The 19,135-nt window shown below is 45.8% G+C and overlaps 1 protein-coding gene across 1 annotated transcript; it reads right to left on the bottom strand.

Annotated features, from left to right (window-relative positions):
* Positions 1–2,976: 2,976 nt before the first annotated feature.
* EFCAB9 (EF-hand calcium binding domain 9) lies at positions 2,977–15,575 on the bottom strand. The gene is made up of 5 exons (XM_050962866.1): positions 15,440–15,575; positions 6,643–6,791; positions 4,939–5,115; positions 3,179–3,330; positions 2,977–3,019 (listed from the first exon to the last, which is right to left on the bottom strand). The coding sequence occupies exons 1-5, from the start codon at positions 15,573–15,575 to the stop codon at positions 2,977–2,979; spliced, it is 657 nt and encodes a 218-aa protein (XP_050818823.1).
* Between the last annotated feature and the right edge of the window lie 3,560 nt (positions 15,576–19,135).

The following is a 19,135-nucleotide window of genomic DNA, read 5'->3' as shown; positions in this document are numbered from 1 at the left end:
AAATTTGAATATGCAACAGCACGTCATGCACTAACTGGCATGGATGGACCCACGGGCACTCACTAAAAGTTCCCTAATGCATATTAATATAGTCCCATTTCAAACAGTACTACACAGTGCACAAGCAGGGTCCACACAAGCCAGTTAGTGCATGGACACTAGCGTACAGTAGAATTTGTACCCCTCTAATGTGGATTAATGCACCATGTAGACGAACCTTTAGTTGGGCCCATTTTTATAGTCTTAACTGCCTATCATGTCAAAAGAGCTTGAATCATCCTGGATAAGTTGCTTTGCTTCCTTTATCATCCTTACAGTTAGTGTTACCTGTTTAACTTCTTTTTGGAGAGTGTTGTCATAACAGAATATAGAAAAAATAATGTAAGAACTAAGTATAAAGAGATGTGTGAGGATTTTTCTGTCTCTCCTTCCTGACTCTCCCTTTTTTTGATGGGGAAGAACAGGAGCACAGTCTACTTGTGCTACCTATCCTTCGAGTGTCACAGCTGCTATCCTTCCTCTTCTGGAATGGGCAGATGTTCCTTTGGAGCCCAGTAATGGCAAGCACTTTATATTTTGAAGATTTGCCATGTCAAGATGTTGAGACAGCACTCTCCACTTGTGACAGTGCCCTTCAGATAATAGATGGTCACTTGTAATGTGGCAATAAAGACACACAACTTTTTGCTAGTGTCCAGAACCCAATGCAGGAAATGGGCGTTAGATCTATATTTACAGTAACTGATGTACCACCTAATGGGAAAGAGAATTAGTCAAAAGTGCACAGCAGTTGAAATTCCTCAGTCACTACTCCCTACAGACCACAAAACAGTGGGGTCTAATGCTTGTTCACTCCTACTAATATTGAGGTTGTGTGTATAATAGATAGAGATGTAAATATTGTTTAAAAAGTTACCCATTTAAATGATTAAAACTATATTGGTTAACTGATTAACGGGAGAGGGGCTTGGGTTGCTCCGGCTGGGGCTGAGGTTGGCTGGCCAGCTAGGGTTGGGCGGCCGGGGCTGGGGTTCCTCTGGCTGGCATAGAGTGGCCAAGGCTGAGGCCACTCGAGCCAGCATGCAGGGGGATAACATTTAAGGTCGGTTAATGGTAAGCCTAATGCTTACCAATGAACCGTTTAACATTGTACATCCCTCATAAGAGACTATGCCAATGCAAACCACTGTCCAGTTGCAGCAGTTCTGATTGTATGGTCAACATACAATTTATGGCTGCTGTGTGTGTCCAAAATACTCTCCTCACTCCTAATGAGTATGGAATCAATTTACTATTTGTACCTGTGAATGTATTTTCTTTATTTGACTGTTCAGCTATATCTCATTCTACCAGGTTACATAATATATTATAAATGGGCCAGCCTTGCTTAACTGCAGTAGGTGTTAACCCTGCTGAACTGGTCAAATTCCAACAGGGTAATTACATTATGCCTGTCAGCACTCCATCTGAGGTTTGGATATTGCATTCTTCCCTTCTGCTCCTAAGCTCTTATGTAGTGGTACTGTGCATCATAGCAAAGGCTGACGGAGTTTGCTCCAAGTGGGTCACATTATAGTGGTAGGTGAAATGATTCCTATGTTGAGGACCTAATTCTGTTCCTCACGTCAGTAGAGCTGGTTAAGAAATTTTTGACTAAATGTTTTTATTGGAAAAGGCCACGATGTTTCTGCTCAAAGTTTTAGTTTCAATGTATCTATTCAGATGAAACATCAGGAGACTTGGCAGGCCTGGGATGGAACTTCTGGTCAGAGAGGTACTCATTCCAGAATCACCGATAGCCTAATGATTAGTCACTCACTGGAATGTGGGAGACCCAAGTTCAAGTCCCAGCTGTGAATCAGGCAAACCAATGTTGAAACCTCCATATTTTTTATTCCTGCAAAGTGGAATTCTTGTTTTCTGGACAGCCCTAGTTGTTACATCTGGAGGAAGTCTACTGCAGCTCATGTAGTGTGACCCAGTTTATACCAGTGTATACAAGAGGGGAATCTGGCTGAAAGTTTAGTTTTTGACGTTTCTTCAGAATCTTTCGGTAAAAAGTGATTAAACACAAAGGTAACTTACTAAAAGGGGCCAGCATTACAACAGCCATTCCGTCTTTGTCAGGTTGGAAAACATGAATTGATCTCTCTGAATAACCTCAAAACTGAGGCTTCAACAACTTCATTGTCTTGAGTCCTGGCAATAAAGCCTTGGGAGTGGGGAAATAGAATTCCTGTTATGAATTCCTATGCCACGCTTAAAGTAACAACACTGGACCATGGTGGCAATTCCTCAGTTCAGAAGCTGGGCCTTCATATGTGATTCAGCCTCCTTCTTATAGAATTACAGCTTGGAAAGTTCAATGCACGGAGGCTTAAGTTAAGGCAAATTGAGAATGGCAGAAGTGATGAGAAGGGGAACTGAGTTTAGTAAACTGCTCCATTTATGGTTTAAATGGTCAGTACTTAACAAGAGAAACTGCCCATCCCTTCTATTCTCTCCACAGATGGATTTAATTTGATGTATTTTAACAAAGAAAAGAGCATTGCCTTTGGCTGGCTCCATTTCTTCACAACAACAGTAACGGGTGCAGGGAGATGAGACAAATCTCATTTCCCCCACACTTATTTTTAATGGATACATTTTAATATGGACAGAAAACAGCATGGGGGGGAAGCTGACAAATGTGAATGAATCCAGTATCAAGGGATGAGCCAGATGGGTTTTATGTTAAACTTTATTTCATCGGTCTCTTCAAAGGTGATAAAATGGTTGTATTGGGAAAACTGCTCTGTCTCAAGCAAGATGTAATGTAGATGGAGGGTGGAGCAGGGTCGCTATCCTAAAATACTTGAGCAATGCAGTATGGCAGGGAGGGTTGACATGAATATCAGCAACTGGGTTGGGGTGAAATATGAGGAATGTGCTTGCCCTGAAGTCCAAGCTGCATCAGCTATTCCACATGGGATGACATCAGAGCCAATTATGCACTTGCATACGGTATCTGAGATAGGATCCGGGGACAAAATTATACAGCTGCAATTATTTGGACCATTATTTGAGTTTATATGTTTCTTAAAGGTTGGTGTTTTAAACTAACCCAAAAACCTCTGTGGCTGGGGCCTGGGAGAGAGATGGTTGTACTTGTTCCTGATTGAATCAAATAGTGTTTTACAAGTGTAGTTGATGCATGCTGATCTTGGTGAGGTCTGCCCCAGATGATTCTGGAATCTCTTCATCCAACCTCTTCTTTTTCTCCTTCTCCTTTTTCTGTTGTCTATCAATGCAGAAGATTGTAAACATCTTGAACTCCTTGTAGTTCAGTTGCTAGTGTTGGGGGTGGGGGAGGAATATGAAATAGCATCTTAATAAGACAGTGATGGCTAATACCACCTTAATGTCAGAGATAAGCCTGACCCAAGATTTGGGTTCCCAGCGAGACATACACACCATGTTCCTTCAACTCAAACTTTGGAGAAGTTTGGATCTGAACTTGATGGGCTGGGGCCATCTTAAAGGACCATACTGCAGCTGTGAAGGCATCTCCCCACCATGTGAATATCACTCTACCATTCCACAGTGGTTGCAGATATCATGATGCTTCTGGGTGGAAATCTGTGTTTTTAGAATTATATCTGGCACAACCCCACAAGCAAGCTCTTACAAAATGCCCTTTAACCAAGCAGCCCACAGTCCTTTGCAAAGCAGAAATAACTGGCTTCAGGTCCATTATTTGCATTAGGGTTGTGTCTGGATGCCCCAAGCACTAGCAGAGTCCTTAGATTAAGGCATGTTACAATCTCCTAATATGAGTTTGTAATTAGGGAATATCTAAGTTAAAATGCAACAAGTGGCTGTTAAATAACTGAAGGAGAGGAGAGGGGAAGACAAAACCACCACTTAGAACAGTACATTGCACACACAGTTTGCCACCTGTGGAGAAAGAAGGAATGAACCTCTTGTGACAGACATTAGTCTGTCATTTAATGTATGGTGGGAAGGTGCTTGGATACTACCGCGTGAGGCTGCTTTACAAACCCACACAGAACAGTTATATGAAACACATGATTATATAAAGCTCTTAATATACCAATAATCCCCACCCATCTAGTCATTATGGACTGGCAATTTATCAGACTTCACCTTGGTTATGGGTCTTGTGGAGGGGTTTGAACGAGGCCAGGTTGATGTGCAGGGGAGAAAGCATGGAGGTGCTTATGGGAGGAGGCAAACAGGCAATGGAGGCTTCCACTGTTAGCGAGAGTGGCGTGATCAATACAAGAGCAGATAGGCAGGGAGAGGTAAAGTTCCGAGCCTGAAAGGTGAGGTCTAGAATCCTATATTCAATACAGTGACAAAGAGGGAATTGGCAGAGATCACAGAGGTCAGTCACCGATGGTCCCCTATATCCCAAGGTGAAAGTGAATTACCCAGTAAGAAGGGCACCATAATCAAACCCTCAGTCTCCAGATGACACTGATTTAAAGCCCAGCATAACCTGGGACCTCAGTATAAAGAATGGAATAAACCAGTGTGGCAAAAAAAGACTGTCCCCCCTTTTTGCAGTTGTCTGAATGGCAGGCTCTGCATAACCACTTCTGCTGCTTTAGCATAAGGTAACAGGGCAATATAAAGCTTCTCTGAGTGAAGCTGGAGCCAAGAGCAGTGTTTAAGAGAGGAACATGACTGAGCTATATGGCCAGGCAACAGGACTCATTAGACCTGAGCTCAACTACTGCCCTCTCTGTGACACTGGACAGTTAATCTTTCAGCCTGTTTCCCCTTCCACACTTTGTCTTGTCTATTTTAATTGTGAGCTCCTAATAGGGACTGTTCTTGGGCAGATGCAATGGGGCTCTGATTTCAGCTGGAGCCTCTGTGTGTTAATAAATAAAATGGGGCAATATTAAGGGCTTGTTATTCCTTGACTCTTACCTCATCTCCAGAGACATCAAAGTCCTTGAATATCTTTTCAAGCTCTTGCTTCTTGATGTTAAAAAGGAACCTAGTGGCTTGGAACTCCCTAGGGCCAACTGTGTGTCCTCCATCCATATCCAGCAGCTCAAACACAGGCCCAGAGTGTTGATAAATGAACTGCTTTTCCAGGTGGTTCTGTTTCAGGACAAAAATGTTTAGGATCAAATAATGAGAAGAGATTTCCTGCTTTAGAAAATACATATAACACCAACCATAGTTCAAGTCTAGATGGTAAAAGCTGGTAACCTTCCTAATTCCCACTTGCAACACGAAGAGAAAAGAACTCAGGGCTTCCTTGCACACACGCATGCCTAGCCTCGTGCATCCAGCTTTGCTTGCCCCAGAGCTTCAAACCCTGCTAGTGCTGCAAAATAATTCTGAGCTGGATAGCCCTGGAAGTGAACTGAGCACACAGAGGGCTGGTCTACACTAGAGGGGAGGTTGATCTAAGATCCACAACTTCAGCTACATGAATAGCATAGCGGAAGTCAAAGTATCTTAGATCGAGTTACCTACCGTCCTCACGGCACGGGATCGATGTCCGCGGCTCCTCCGTCGACTCTGCTACCGCCGTTCGCATTGGTGGAGTTCCAGAGTTGACAGGAGCACATGATATATCGCGTCTAGGTGAGACACGATATATCGATCCTCAAGAAATCGATTGCTACCCACCGATATGGCTGGTAGTGAAGACGTATCCTGGATGTCCCACTTTCCTTCAAGTACCTTGCAAAGCCACAAGTTGCTCTTGAAATGACTCTAAGTACTCGGGCCAGCTGCACATCCATGGATGGTCTTTGCCCTCTTAGCAGTGCTTAATTTGTGCCAGGGATGAGCCCCGGCTCCTCTAGACTTGGCAGTTCATAGCCCTGGCACCTCTGGGTTTGCCGCCTCCATTATGAAAGTACGAAAATATTGCTTGAGTCCCGGCACCTCTTTCATTACAAATTAAGCACTGCCTCTTAGGATTCCCCAGGATGACACTGCTAGCAGCCTGCCCCCTGAAAAAGGAGACGCTTGGGCTACCGTATGACTCCTGAAAAGTGGGGAGCTGTGTACAACTCTGGCTTGCGTTAACATTCATTTCCCCCACACACTCTTTAATTCTCACTCCACGCTACTGTTTTCTTTCTGAACAGGTCTGACCTCTAATAACGATCACTAAGAAAGAGAGTTGTAGGACAAAGATTGAAGAAGAATCGTGTGCTCTATTGCACAACAGAGAGAGGGTGGAAAATGGTGACCTGTGAAAATGGGATCCTGGTCTAGTCTTGCTATTTTGTGGAAAGCAGAAGGCGCCTGCAGCTCATTTTGTGAGCTGAGATTTTTTTTTATTTTCAGTGAGCTGCCTCCAAACTAGGGTGACCAGACAGCAAGTGTGAAAATTCGGGACAGGGGGTGGGGAGTAACAGGTGCCTATATAAGAAAAAGCCCCAAAAATCAGGACTGTCCCTATAAAATTGGGACATCTGGTCACCCTACTCCAAACATAAGAGCATTTAGACAGTTTCTAGCTTGTGGAAAGTTCCTCTACCTTCTACTTATCATTATAAGTGAAGATTAGACTCCCAGCTAGCTGATTCCGTTTATGACAGCACTGAATAATATCAGCTTCTCTGAAGCTTCTGGCTGACACACCAACAGGGACCCCAGGCTACCTGCCTCGTGAGACATCAGGATGCACACCAGCATGTAGAACTCATCAAAGCCAATCTCCCCTGTGGCATTCCAGTCTAGCAAATCAAACACCAGCATGATCTGCTTCTTTGTCAGGTCAGTCACATAACGGAGAAAGTGATAAAGCTGCAGGTCTGGAAAACAGTGGGTTGTTAGGCCTAACCTGCGCAAAGCTGTTAGTAATAATTAATAGGATTTATAATGCACCCATTGCTCCAAGGTGCTCAGGTTACTGCACAGCTAATTAAAATACAGTGACAAACTCAGAGAAATGTTCAATAGGAATAATATACACACGGTGACATCAGTCAAGAGAGAGGTAGTGTGTGTGTACATGTGCAATGTGCCCGTGTAGGGGGGTCCTAAAGTGGCCAATGTTAAAATGCTGGTTAAAAATATTTCAGCAAAATAAATTTCCAAAGGAAAATGACTGTTTTATAAGACAAATTTTGGTTAAAAAAATGTCCAAATTTGTTTAAAAAAATGTGCGAGCTATTAGAAACTGAACAAAAAAAATTAAAAATTGGTGGGTTATTTTTGTTTGTTATTCAGCTGCCCAAAACACATTTTTCCTTTTTAAGTGTTTAAACAAAACACCCCAGAAATTTGCTTAAAAGTTGTAATTTTTCACTCGGAAAAAATTAATTTCATATGTGCTGAATAAAAGATCTTTTCAGATGATTTTTTCTTTACAGAATGGGCCAGCAAGCGCCACGCCTTCGAGGCACCTGCAGCAAACATTCAGTCACATGCTCACCTGAAATGTGATGAGGAAGCTTCTGCAAAGGAATTTCGACTACCCTGAGGAGGTACCAGGCCATAGCTGTTTGGTCTTCAGGGTTTTATTGAAAAGACCCAGCCACCGTCTTTGTTTAGAGTTATACTTTCCATTGTTTATAAGTCTTGGATATTGTGAGATGCTGGGTGCCCTCAGCTGCCATTGACGTCAGCCATATTTGAGGGCACTCAGCAACTCCTAGGATTGGCTCAAGTGTGTCCCTGCTGATTTTGGCCCAGAGGGAGCTGCATGTGCATATTATGAGGCCAGACTTCAGCCCTTTATATGGCAACCAACCCCACCAATCATTTGTCCCTTTTCTGTTTTTTTTCCCTTGTACTTTGTCACTAGCGTGGGGAAATGAGGCTTGACACTGCAATCAGGTTAGATCACCACCATGGCACAGACAGCAGGGGAACTCACAGCACTTATTTCTTTGGTGGGTTCTGATAGTTTTACTCTCATTTAAAAGATGTTTAGACTCCATGCGATGTTCTTCATCAGATTAAAATGAGAGCTGAGCCCAAGGCATGAAACCTACATCCAAATGTTTGCCTTACTAAAGGATAAAAGGATTCAGGATTCTGATTTGCATCCCTTAACAGACAGGCTCAAGTCATTACATTTGGATATGAATTTCGATCAAAATGACCACAGAGCTTTTGGGGGTCCCGTTGCTTATCATAATAGTCTTTGGGTAGGTCAAAATTTGGGCTTAAACTCCCTGCAGATACTGCTTATTTTTTTTAACTATTGAATAATTGTTTTAAACAATGTTTAGCTTGACAGTGATGTTGTACAATGTAAGGTGCACCTTAAGGGCAGGGAGAAAGCAAGCACTCGAAGAAGTTGGCTCATATCGATTCCAATTAGGTGTGCGCGCACTGCGTGCACGTTCGTCGGAAGATTTTTACCCTAGCAACGCTCGGTGGGTCGGCTGGGTCACCCCCTGGAGTGGCGCCGTTATGCTGATCTCCACATCCCTAGCTACTCGTAGTTCTTTGCTGTTTATTGTGTGTATAATTCGAGTTCTTGTAGTTATAGTTAGTATTAGTTTTTGTATTTATAGATAGCGTATATAGTTTAAGGGAGGATCGGGGATTAGCCTCTTTCCTCGACCCCCGTAACGGGCCCATGCCCAAGGCACCGGGATTCAAACCATGCTCGGCGTGCCAGAAGCCGATGCCAATAGGGGATCCCCATGACTCCTGCCTCAAGTGCCTAGGAGAATCACACCTTACGGATAAGTGCCGCATCTGCAAGTCATTTACACCAAGGATGAAGAAGGAGCGGGACTTTCGATTGAAACAGCTCCTCATGGAGTCGGCACTTACTCCTGCAGCGCTGGTACCGAGCGCCCAACAGACTGCTTCTGTAGGGAGCGCCCCTTCGGCTCCGGACCACGCCGGTACCGAGAAGGAGCCCCAGCACCGACATCTGCTCGGTATCGCTCCCTGTCCCCAAGACCCAGGAAGCAACATAGCGCTCCAGCTGCTTCAGCTCCACAGAAGGAGCGCTCTTCGAAGACGGTTCATCCGGCACCGTCCTCTGCCGCGGCACTGTCGACTGTGGTACCGCCGATTGCAGCTCCACTGAGCGCGGCACCCTCGATCCCAGTCCCACAAGGGCCGTTGAGTCCGGTGCCTGACAGTTCCCCGGCTCATGCCGTGGTTGAGCTTGCCCTCCCTTCTACACCGGAGACCTTTTCCACAGCAAGGGAGCTCATTGCCATGACGGAGTCGACACGGCCTCAACCCCAGCACCGCCGGTGCAGGTCATACAATCCATCGGAAAACCAGCCCTGGTAAGACCACCTTCCATTGGTCCAACAGAGAGACATCGTTCAAGATCACGGTCTCACAGACGCTCTCGATCACACTGTTCCCGCTCCCGGTGCCACTCGCAGTCCCAGCACCGCTCTCCATCATGGTACCGGTCGCACTCACAGCACCGTTCGACATCTCATTCGCCAGCCGGATACTCCCGGTACCAATCTGACTCTCGGCACCGTGTATTCTGCAGTCGCTCCAGACGAAGGGACTCGAGATCCCGGTCAACCTCCCGGCACCGCTACGGTAGAAGGTCCCGGTCTCACTCGTGGTACCATTATAGCCCCCAGTACCGCTCCCCAGTACCGCCCCAGGATCAAGCATCCAGAACAGTGGCGCCCTTCCAGTGTCTATCGGCACCACCGTGGCCATCAAGACACACATCGGTGTCTTCGCAGGCTGGTAGCGCATCCTGTCCTCAGGAGCGTGACTCTGACATCCCCAGCCATATATTCCCAGAGAGCCAGAGCCACGAGCAAGGGCCTCATCACTGGTCCTTCTGGACACCGTGGGCATACCACCAGACCCAAGGTGCTCCATCAGTGGCTCCACGGTCGGCCCTGTCAGAACACCGGGTACCAGAGGCGACAATAAGCCGCCCCCTCCCACCCCCATGGGCACGGATGAGGCTCCAATACCATCTACAGACACCCAGGTTCCACCTGACACAGATGACGCTCCTCAAGTGCAGGAGCCCCCACAGGACCCCCTGGTCCCGGACCTCTCCTCCTCCTCCTCGCCTGACGAGGCGGTGACGGGAACATCCTCCTCAGGCCCTCCACCTATTGATCTCAGGGCCCATCAAGACCTTTTGAGACGAGTGGCTCAGAATATGAACTTACAGGTGGAGGAGGTCCCTGAAATAGAGGACCCTGTCGTGGACATCTTATCGGCTGATGCACTTACTAGAGTGGCTCTTCCATTAATCCGCACCATACAGGCTAATGCGGATACCATTTGGCAATCCCCAGCCTCGATTCCACCTACAGCAAGAGGAGTAGAGAGAAAATATATGTCCCCTCAAAGGGGTATGAATATCTCTACATTCACCCACCTCCTTGCTCTTTAGTGGTGCAATCGGTGAACGAGAGGGAGCGTCATGGCCAGCAAGCCCCGGCTCCTAAGTCAAAGGAGGCAAGACGCATGGACCTCCTAGGCGGCAAACTATACTCGGCCGGGGCCTCCAACTTAGGGTGGCAAACCAACAAGCCCTCTTAAGTAGATATAATTTTAACACATGGGTGTCCTTGGGGAAGTTTACGGAGTTCTTCCCCAGGAATCCCGTCAAGAATTTACAGCCCTACTTGAGGAGGGTAAAAAAGTAGCAAGAACCTCCCTCCAAGCCTCTCTGGATGCAGTGGACTCTGCAGCCAGAACTCTGGCGTCAGGAGTGACGATGAGGCGTACTTCCTGGCTCCAGGTATCAGGCGCCTTTCCCCTGAATTACAACAAACTATTCAGGATTTGCCCTTCGAAGGCCAGGCCTGTTCTCAGATAAAACTGACCCCAGATTGCAAAGTCTGAAGGATAATCACGTTATAATGTGTTCTCTGGGTATGCACATGCCAGTGACCCAACGCAGGACCTTCCGGCCCTAGCCACACCGCTCTAACTCCCCGCCTAGCCCGCATCAGGACGTTAGCAGAAGGCATGGTAGAGGGAATTGTCGGAGGCAGTCTGGCCCTCAAGGAGGTCAAAATCAGGCTCCCCCTAAACCACCAGCGGGGCCCAAGCAGAATTTTTGAGGGGACGCCCAAGGGCAGCCCACCAGTTGCTCTACCGGATCCTTCTCCCTTTTTCAACCACCTCTCACAATTCCTCCCTGCCTGGTCCCAGCTAACTTCAGATCGTTGGGTCCTGCACACGGTGAAAGTGGGATACTACCTCCAGTTTGTTTCAACCCCGCCTTCCCACCCTCCCTCCCCGTCCCTCTTCAGGGACCCCTCTCACGAGCAATTCCTCTTACAAGAGGTCCAGTCACTCCCAGCCATGGGAGCCATAGAGGAGGTACCAAAAGACATGAGGGGCAAGGGGTTTTATTCCCGCTACTTCCTAATCCCCAAGGCAAAGGGAGGTCTACGACCGATCCTAGACCTGCAAGAACTCAACAAATTCATGATAAAGCTGAAGTTCTGCATGGTAACCCTGGGGACCATTATCCCATCCCTGGATCCGAGAGACTGGTATGCCTCCCTCGATATGAAGGACACATATTTCCACATTGCAATTTACCCACCACACAGACGGTACCTCAATTTTGTGGTCAACCATCAACACTTTCAGTTCACTGTACTTCCATTTGGCCTTTCTACAGTTCCGTGTGTGTTCACAAAATGCATGGCTGTAGTCGCTGCCTCCCTCCGGCATCGTCGGGGTACACGTCTACCCGTATCTCAACGATTGGCTCATTCAAGGGACTTCTCAGTTACAAGTGTCACAGCACCTGCTTATCGTCAAAGACTTCTTTGGGAGCCTAGGCCTGATGATCAACACAGAGAAGTCCACTCTGACACCCACATAGAGAATAGACTTCATAGGAGCGGTTCTGGACTCCAATCTGGCCAGAGCCTGCCTCCCGCAGTCGCGTTTTCAAGCAATGGCTTCAATTATTCAAGGTCTTCAAACCTTCCCGACAACGTCAGTGCACACTTGCCTCAGCCTAGTAGGTCACAAGGCCTCCTGCACCTTCGTGACCAAGCACGCGAGGCTACACCTCCGTCCCTTTCAAACCTGGCTTGCTTCAATATACCAACCACGCAGAGATAGCCTGGACTCAGTGCTCCCTATTCCTCGGAAGGTTCTGGGCTCCCTAACCTGGTGGCTAAACCCCACTCTAGTCTGCGCAGGGATGCCATTCCACCCACTGCAACCCTCGATGGCCCTAACCATGGACACATCATCTCTGGGTTGGGGTGCCCACCTCAAGGGCCTTCACACTCAAGGCCTCTGGTCGCCTCAAGAGCTGGCCTTGCACATCAATGTGCGGGAGCTGAGAGCGATCCGTCTAGCATGCCACGTGTTTTGAGACCATCTCCTAGGCCATTGTGTATCAGCGTTCACGGACAACACAACGGCCATGTTTTACATAAACAAGCAGGGCGGAGCACGCTTCTCCCTCCTTTGTCAAGAAGCAGTCCACCTCTGGGACTTTTGCATAGCCCACTCTATCGATTTGGTAGCGTCTTTTCTCCCAGGAGTCCAGAACATTCTGGTGGATCACCTCAGCAGATCCTTCCTGTCTCACGAGTGGTCGATTCGTCCGGACGTCATCCATTCTGTTTTCCAGAAGTGGGGGTTTTCCTACATAGATCTCTTTGCCTCCCAAGAGAACGGGAAATGCCAGGTGTTCTGCTCCCTCCAGGAACGCTCCCCGGGCTCCCTCTCAGACAAATTCCTGATCCCGTGGAAGAGGCACCTACTCTATGCCTTCCCACCGTTTCCGCTCATCCACAGAGTCTTACTCAAGCTCCGCAGGGACAGCGCCCACCTGATCCTGATTGCTCCAGCATGGCTGAAGCAGCACTGGTACACCATGTTGTTCGACCTCTCAGTGGCAGACCCGATGCCCCTGCCACTCTGGCCGGATCTCATAACACAGGACTTCGGCAGGCTTCACTATCCGGACCTGCAGTCTCTTCACCTCACAGCATGGTTGCTGCATGGTTGAGCCAGTCTGAGTTGCATTGCTCTGCCTCGGTCCAACAGGTGCTCTTGGGCAGTAGGAAGCCTTCCACTAGGATGACATATCTGGCCAAGTGGAAGCGTTTCTCCTGCTGGTGCGCTCAGCGTAACTCAGTCCCCAGGCAGGTGTCCATTCCTACTGTCCTGGACTACCTCTGGTCCCTGAAAGAACAGGGCCTAGTGGTCTCTTCCATAAAGGTGCATCTGGCAGCCATCTCCGCCTTCCACCTAGGGGAAAATGGCCGATCAATCTTCTCTCACCCCATAGTTTCAAGGTTTCTCAAGGGACTGGAATGTTTGTACCCTCAAGTCAGATGCCCGACCCCTACCTGGGATCTCAACCTGGTGCTAGCCAAGCTTATGGGTGCTCCTTTTGAACCACTGGCCACCTGCTTGCTGCTGTACCTTTCCTGGAAGACAGCCCTCCTCATCGCTATTCCTTCGGCAAGACGAGTATCTGAGCTTCGGGCCTTGACAGTGGACCACCCGTATACGGTATTCCATAAGGACAAGGTACAGCTGTGACCACACCCCTCCTTCCTCCCTAAGGTGGTGTCCGCCTTTCATGTCAATCACGACATCTTCCTCCCAGTCTTTTCCCGAAGCCGCACCCATCGCGTCGGGAACAACAGCTGCCCACCCTAGACATTCGCAGGGCTCTCGCCTTTTATATTGAGAGAACAAAACCCTTCCGAAGGTCACCTCAGCTCTTTATAGCTGTGGCAGACCGGATGAAAGGCCTACCGGTCTCATCCTAATGAATTTCATCTTTGGTAACATCCTGCATCTGTACATGCTATGATTTGGCTCACGTTCTGGCTAGCCACCTCACCACCCATTCTACTCGGGTTCAAGCTTCATCTGCCACCTTCCTGGCCCATGTTCCTATTCAGGAAATATGTCAGGCAGCTACCTAGTCATTGATTCACACCTTTGCCTCACTTTATGCATTGGTTCAACACTCCAGAGATGATGCAGCATTTGGTTCAGCAGTTTTGCATTCTGCAACATCTCACTCCGACCTCACCGCCTAGGTAAGGCTTGCAAATCACCTAATTGGAATCAATATGAGCAAGCACTCGAAGAAGAAAAGACGGTTACTCACCTTTGTAACTGTTGTTCTTCGAGATGTGTTGCTCATATCCATTCCAAACCCTCCCTACTTCCCCTCTGGTGGAGTAACCGGCAAGAAGGAACTGAAGGGCCGTTGGGTCAGCAGGGGTATATATCCGGCACCATAATGGCGCCACTCCAGGGGGCGACCCAGCCGACCCACTGAGTGTTGCTGGGGTAAAAATCTTCCGACGAACGTGCACGTGGCGCGCGCACACCTGATTGGAATGGATGTGAGCAACACATCTCGAAGAACAACAGTTACAAAGGTGAGTAACTGTCTATTTTGCAGTCTTCTACAGTGCTCTGAACAGATTTGGTGTGAAGTGTTTCAACACGAATATGACTTTGCCACCCACCAACCCCATCACCTCCTTTCATCCCAGCCTTCATCTGTGGTGTTTATTTAGATCAGTGATACTCAGGCTGAGGTTTGGGAGCTGCAAGTGACTCTTTAATGTGTCTCCTGCGGCTTTTTGTGGGACATGATTTTCAAACACTGTGTCATTTATTATTAACCAATCAGGCTGCTTTTACTATGTTATTATCCAGTTGTAGTTGATAAAATAATAATACTTGGTCAGAATAACCAAGAAATTATATATATACACAGACAGAGAGAGAGAGAGCAAATAAAACAATTAATTCACACTCCTGTGGCTCTTTTGGGTTATGTTGGTCGCTAATTTGGCTCCTGAACCACTGAGTTCTGAGTATCACTGATTTATATTGTAAGCTCTTTGGTGCAGAGACTCTCTTTTATTGTGTGTTTGTACAGTGCCTAGCACACTTGTGCCTTAGTCCTCATTGGGGCTTTTCAGTGCTACCCGAGTGCTAATGATGAATAATACTGATGGCAATGATGCCACACAAGTTAATTTAAATTGCAGGACTGTCAGCTTTAAGAGGAACCAGGGCGAGAGAGAGAGAAAAAAAGTTAACGTCTCAGGCAAGAGCTGAACAAATTTCAGTTACTTCAACCGTGCTAGTAGGTTGGGTATGGAGGCTGGGTATCATTTCAGCATCTGATGTGTTAGCAGTCATATAACCTTTCAGAATGGATGGAAAGTGCTATATCATTCAAGACACGGCGGCATATGCTACAACTGAAAGCCATCTATCTGGGGCAATTCCAAAACTTTGCATTAACCAAGCCAACTAGTCAGTTAGCATTACAGAGTGCTGTATTTGTTGTAATAGTTGGGACATGGTATTTATAATGTCTCTGAAAATTATTTTGAACCCTCAACAGTTTTTAAACAAATCCTAAACAGTTTTTAAATCCTAAACTTTGTAGCATCAGATGGTTCTTTTATATATAGATAGATATAAACATTAATCTTAGTGATAGCAAATTCCAGGACCTCTGGAAAATACTTACCATTCAAAGTATTCTTTTTATGAACATCTAGGAGTTGGAAATATTCTGCAAGTGCCCTAGCATTTCTCACTGATAATAAACAGTGTATTTTATCTAAATACAGAAACTGCAGAAAACATCCAGGTTTCAGCCTCATCTTGGCAGTGACTAATTCTGTTTACCTATGAACATTCACTGTTACCTGAGGTGATGCTACATCACAGCAAGAGAATTCCATCTCGGAACCAGAACACAATCATGTATCCTCCTGATTGAAATGTTTGGGGGTTTTGTTTTGTTTTGTTTGTTTTTGTTTGGGTTTTTTTTGCCAAGCATCATCAGATTGTGCCTCTAAAGGCTGAACTTTTCAGGCAGACAGGATGGGTGGGTCGCTTTGAAGGTCTTGTTGCTATGCACAATAAGCCAGTTGGAACAGGACACTGAACAGAGCAGAGCTCTTGCAAGCACCTTAGGCATTGAGTGATCAACTGAACATTGTGGAGCAAATGGCTCTCTACCACTGAGGAGTCAGGGTACACCTCTAAAATGAGCATGAAGAATTATTCTTTTATCACATATTTTTTAAATGCATTTTAGAACATCAGAATCAGATTGAAACTCACATTTGCAAGGAAACGTAGATTTAAGGTCCCAATTCAGCAAGATATGTGTGAGTTCACGGAGTCTATTGTGACTTCAGTGGGACCTTGTTGAAACAGGGCACTAAAGCCTTGTCTACACTAGAAAGTTGTACCACTAAAACTAGGCTGGTGTAGTTAAAGAGAGACAACGCCCCTAGGGCACACCTAGTTATATCAGTATAACAGTGCTTTATAGTTATGCCTGTACAGGAAAGGGGATGGCTATACTAGAGTAAGGATCTATGCAAGGGGTGGTACTGGTATAACTCTCTCAGGGCTCGGCTACACTGGAGAGTTGCAGCGCTGGTGGTGGGTTTACAGCGCTGCAACTTACCGTCCACACTTGCAAGGCACATACAGCGCTGCATCTCCCTGGCTGCAGCATTGGCTGTACTCCTGCTCCGCCTGGGGTATAACGATTGCAGCGCTGGTGATGCAGCGCTGCTCCACCAGTGTGGCCACCAAAAGCGCTGTAATTGGCCTCCAGAGGTATTCGGAGGTATCCCAGAATGCCTGTTCAGCCACTCCCAACAGCGCTGCAAATGCTGCAAATGTGGCCACACTGCAGCGCTGGTAGCTGTCAGTGTGGCCACACTGCAGCACTTTCCCTACACAGCTGTACGAAGACAGCTGTAATTCCCAGCGCTGTACAGCTGCAAGTGTAGCCATACCCTCAGTAAAAAATCACACGCCACACTGATCTTGTTTAAGAGCTTGATTTCTGCAAACACTTTTATTGCTGAGTGAAGTGCTTACTACTCTGAGTAGTTCCATTGAAGTAAATAGAACTACTTACAATAATAAGACCCCTGACTACAGAATCAGACCCACTTTCTTGAATCTAAGGCAGATTCCCAATGCTTTTTGAATATTTTTGTGGCCTACTTCTTATATTTATGTTAGTGTTTTAAAAAGACAATAAGAAAACAATTCCTGGATTGGTGACAGCAGATTTGCCAACCTGGATTGAAGTTCATGGGCTTCAGCAAAGAAGTGAGTTTGGGGATGTGAATATGTCTGTATCTATCTTGTTTTATATTTAGATTGTAAAGTCTTTGGATTGATTATTTGTTCTATTTTTGTAAACAGGGGTCCTGGTCCAGGGCTGAGGATCCTGGTTACTACCTCAATATGAATAATAATTAATGGGTAGGCACATGACGTATTGGGAAGAAATGCAAATTAACTGATATATAACTCTGAAAACAATTGGCCTAATTCTCTTCTCACTCCAGTTTTGCCAAACTCAGGCGTTGTATCAGCCCCCCAAAATCATGAGAATAGCTGAAAAATAATGAACTGTTAAAAACAAATCAATGTTGGGTTATTTTCATTTGCCTTCCTCTTTTGCAGGTATGCTTCAGTCACATTTGCAAGCTTTTCTCCACAACCCTGAGGGCTAGAAATGTATTTTTTCTTAAATGAAACTGAAGTCCGCATATGAGCCCTTATTTCCAGCAGCTGGATTGTTATATAAAGCATCAAATAGCATGAGGTTCAAGATAAAAGTCACAACAGTTGGCTACCTCAGTGTAAATCCAGAATCACAGCAATGAACTCAGTGTGAGAGGAGACTCAGACTCAATATTGTAGGAAGGAACCATTTCAATGAACAAGTTAAAAAACGAAGAGACAAGGTGGATGAGGTAATATCTTTAATTGGACCAATTTCTGTTGGTGAGAGAGACAAGCTTTCGACCTTCTCTCTCGCCAGCAGAAGTTGAGCCAATAAAAGATATGACCTCACCCATCTTGTCCCTCTAATATCCTGGGACCGACTGGCTACAACAACACCGCATAAAGTAAAAACTGATCAGCCAAGTTGGTCTCAGACCTAGACATAAGACTGCAATATCAAATAATTCCTCTAGATGTCCCCATTTTATTCCAATTTTAAATTTGCTGGAGCTAATTTAAAGTATGTGGAGATTCCCACCCTGTCTATCCATATTTACAGATGCTTATATCTTTAAAAAAACCAAACACCCAGAAGTTAAATATTTAGTGGCTATATTTAAGAGCTGAACTTGGGGAAGGAGAAGTGATTTTTCTCTGTTGAGATAGTTTTAGATAAATTTTTTACACTCAAGTGATTCAAAAACAGCTTTATTTTACAACTTCCAACCTGTCCTTTGATCCTATATAAGCACTTATGCAAATGAGTAACACCATTGTGTTCAATTGGTCTGGCAACCTATGTAAAGCTACTTCCCTGCATAAGTGCTAGCAGAATTGAACCCTTTCTTGATAGGTAGCCATGAATTAAGATAGGAAGCTGTGACTTTTTTGAAATTTTTTTTAACTACATTTTATTTTATTTTATTTTTACGCAGTATGAAGCACAGGTGATCATGGTATTCCTCCATGCTCTCTCTTCAGAAGTTTATGTTTTAGATATATATTTCTTCTCATCCCAAGACACAGTGAGCAGTACTGTGTCACCATTCATTCCTGTCCATGGCTTGGTTCTCCTTTAAGCCAGCCTGGTCATAACCCTGTGTACGATGTCCTGACTTCTAGTTGGGGGTTGGCTTCTAGGCCTGACTGATCTTGGTTGCGTTTGCATTATTTTCGTGGGAATCCTATCATCTGTTTGTTTTCTACAGTGTTACCACCACTGTAATCTTTTTGATTGCAGCCAATCCCATACACTGATTTCACATCCTACTCTCCTTCTAACTTCATTTGTCTTAAAATCATTTCACTTTACTGTTGCCATCTTCCAAAGAACTCTCTACTGGCTCCAGCCTTCTGATGTCTGCTTAATTCAATGCAATTCTGACCAGTCTGTAGAGTTATTCTGTTAGGACACTGATTTAATCAATTTCCACTTTGGTGGCAAACAATGTTTTTATGAGTCCATAATTTCATCAGTTTTGTGCAGTACTTGTTGCTAAGACACACCTCCTTTTAACCTTGGCACTGTTCAAACTTCCTAGATACATATAAGATTTTACTTTTTCTATGACTTCACCTCTATTGCATTTCAACATTATATCTATTGTCCCTTTTCCAAGATGCAACCGCTTTGTTTTCTTGGCATTTATTGTAAGTCCACGTCAACTGCACCAATTTT

The sequence above is a fragment of the Gopherus flavomarginatus genome, chromosome 7, assembly GCF_025201925.1.
Source record: "Gopherus flavomarginatus isolate rGopFla2 chromosome 7, rGopFla2.mat.asm, whole genome shotgun sequence".
Taxonomy (NCBI): Eukaryota; Metazoa; Chordata; order Testudines; family Testudinidae; genus Gopherus; species Gopherus flavomarginatus.
Note: the sequence above shows the minus strand (reverse complement) of the source record. Positions and strands in the feature narration are given on the sequence as shown.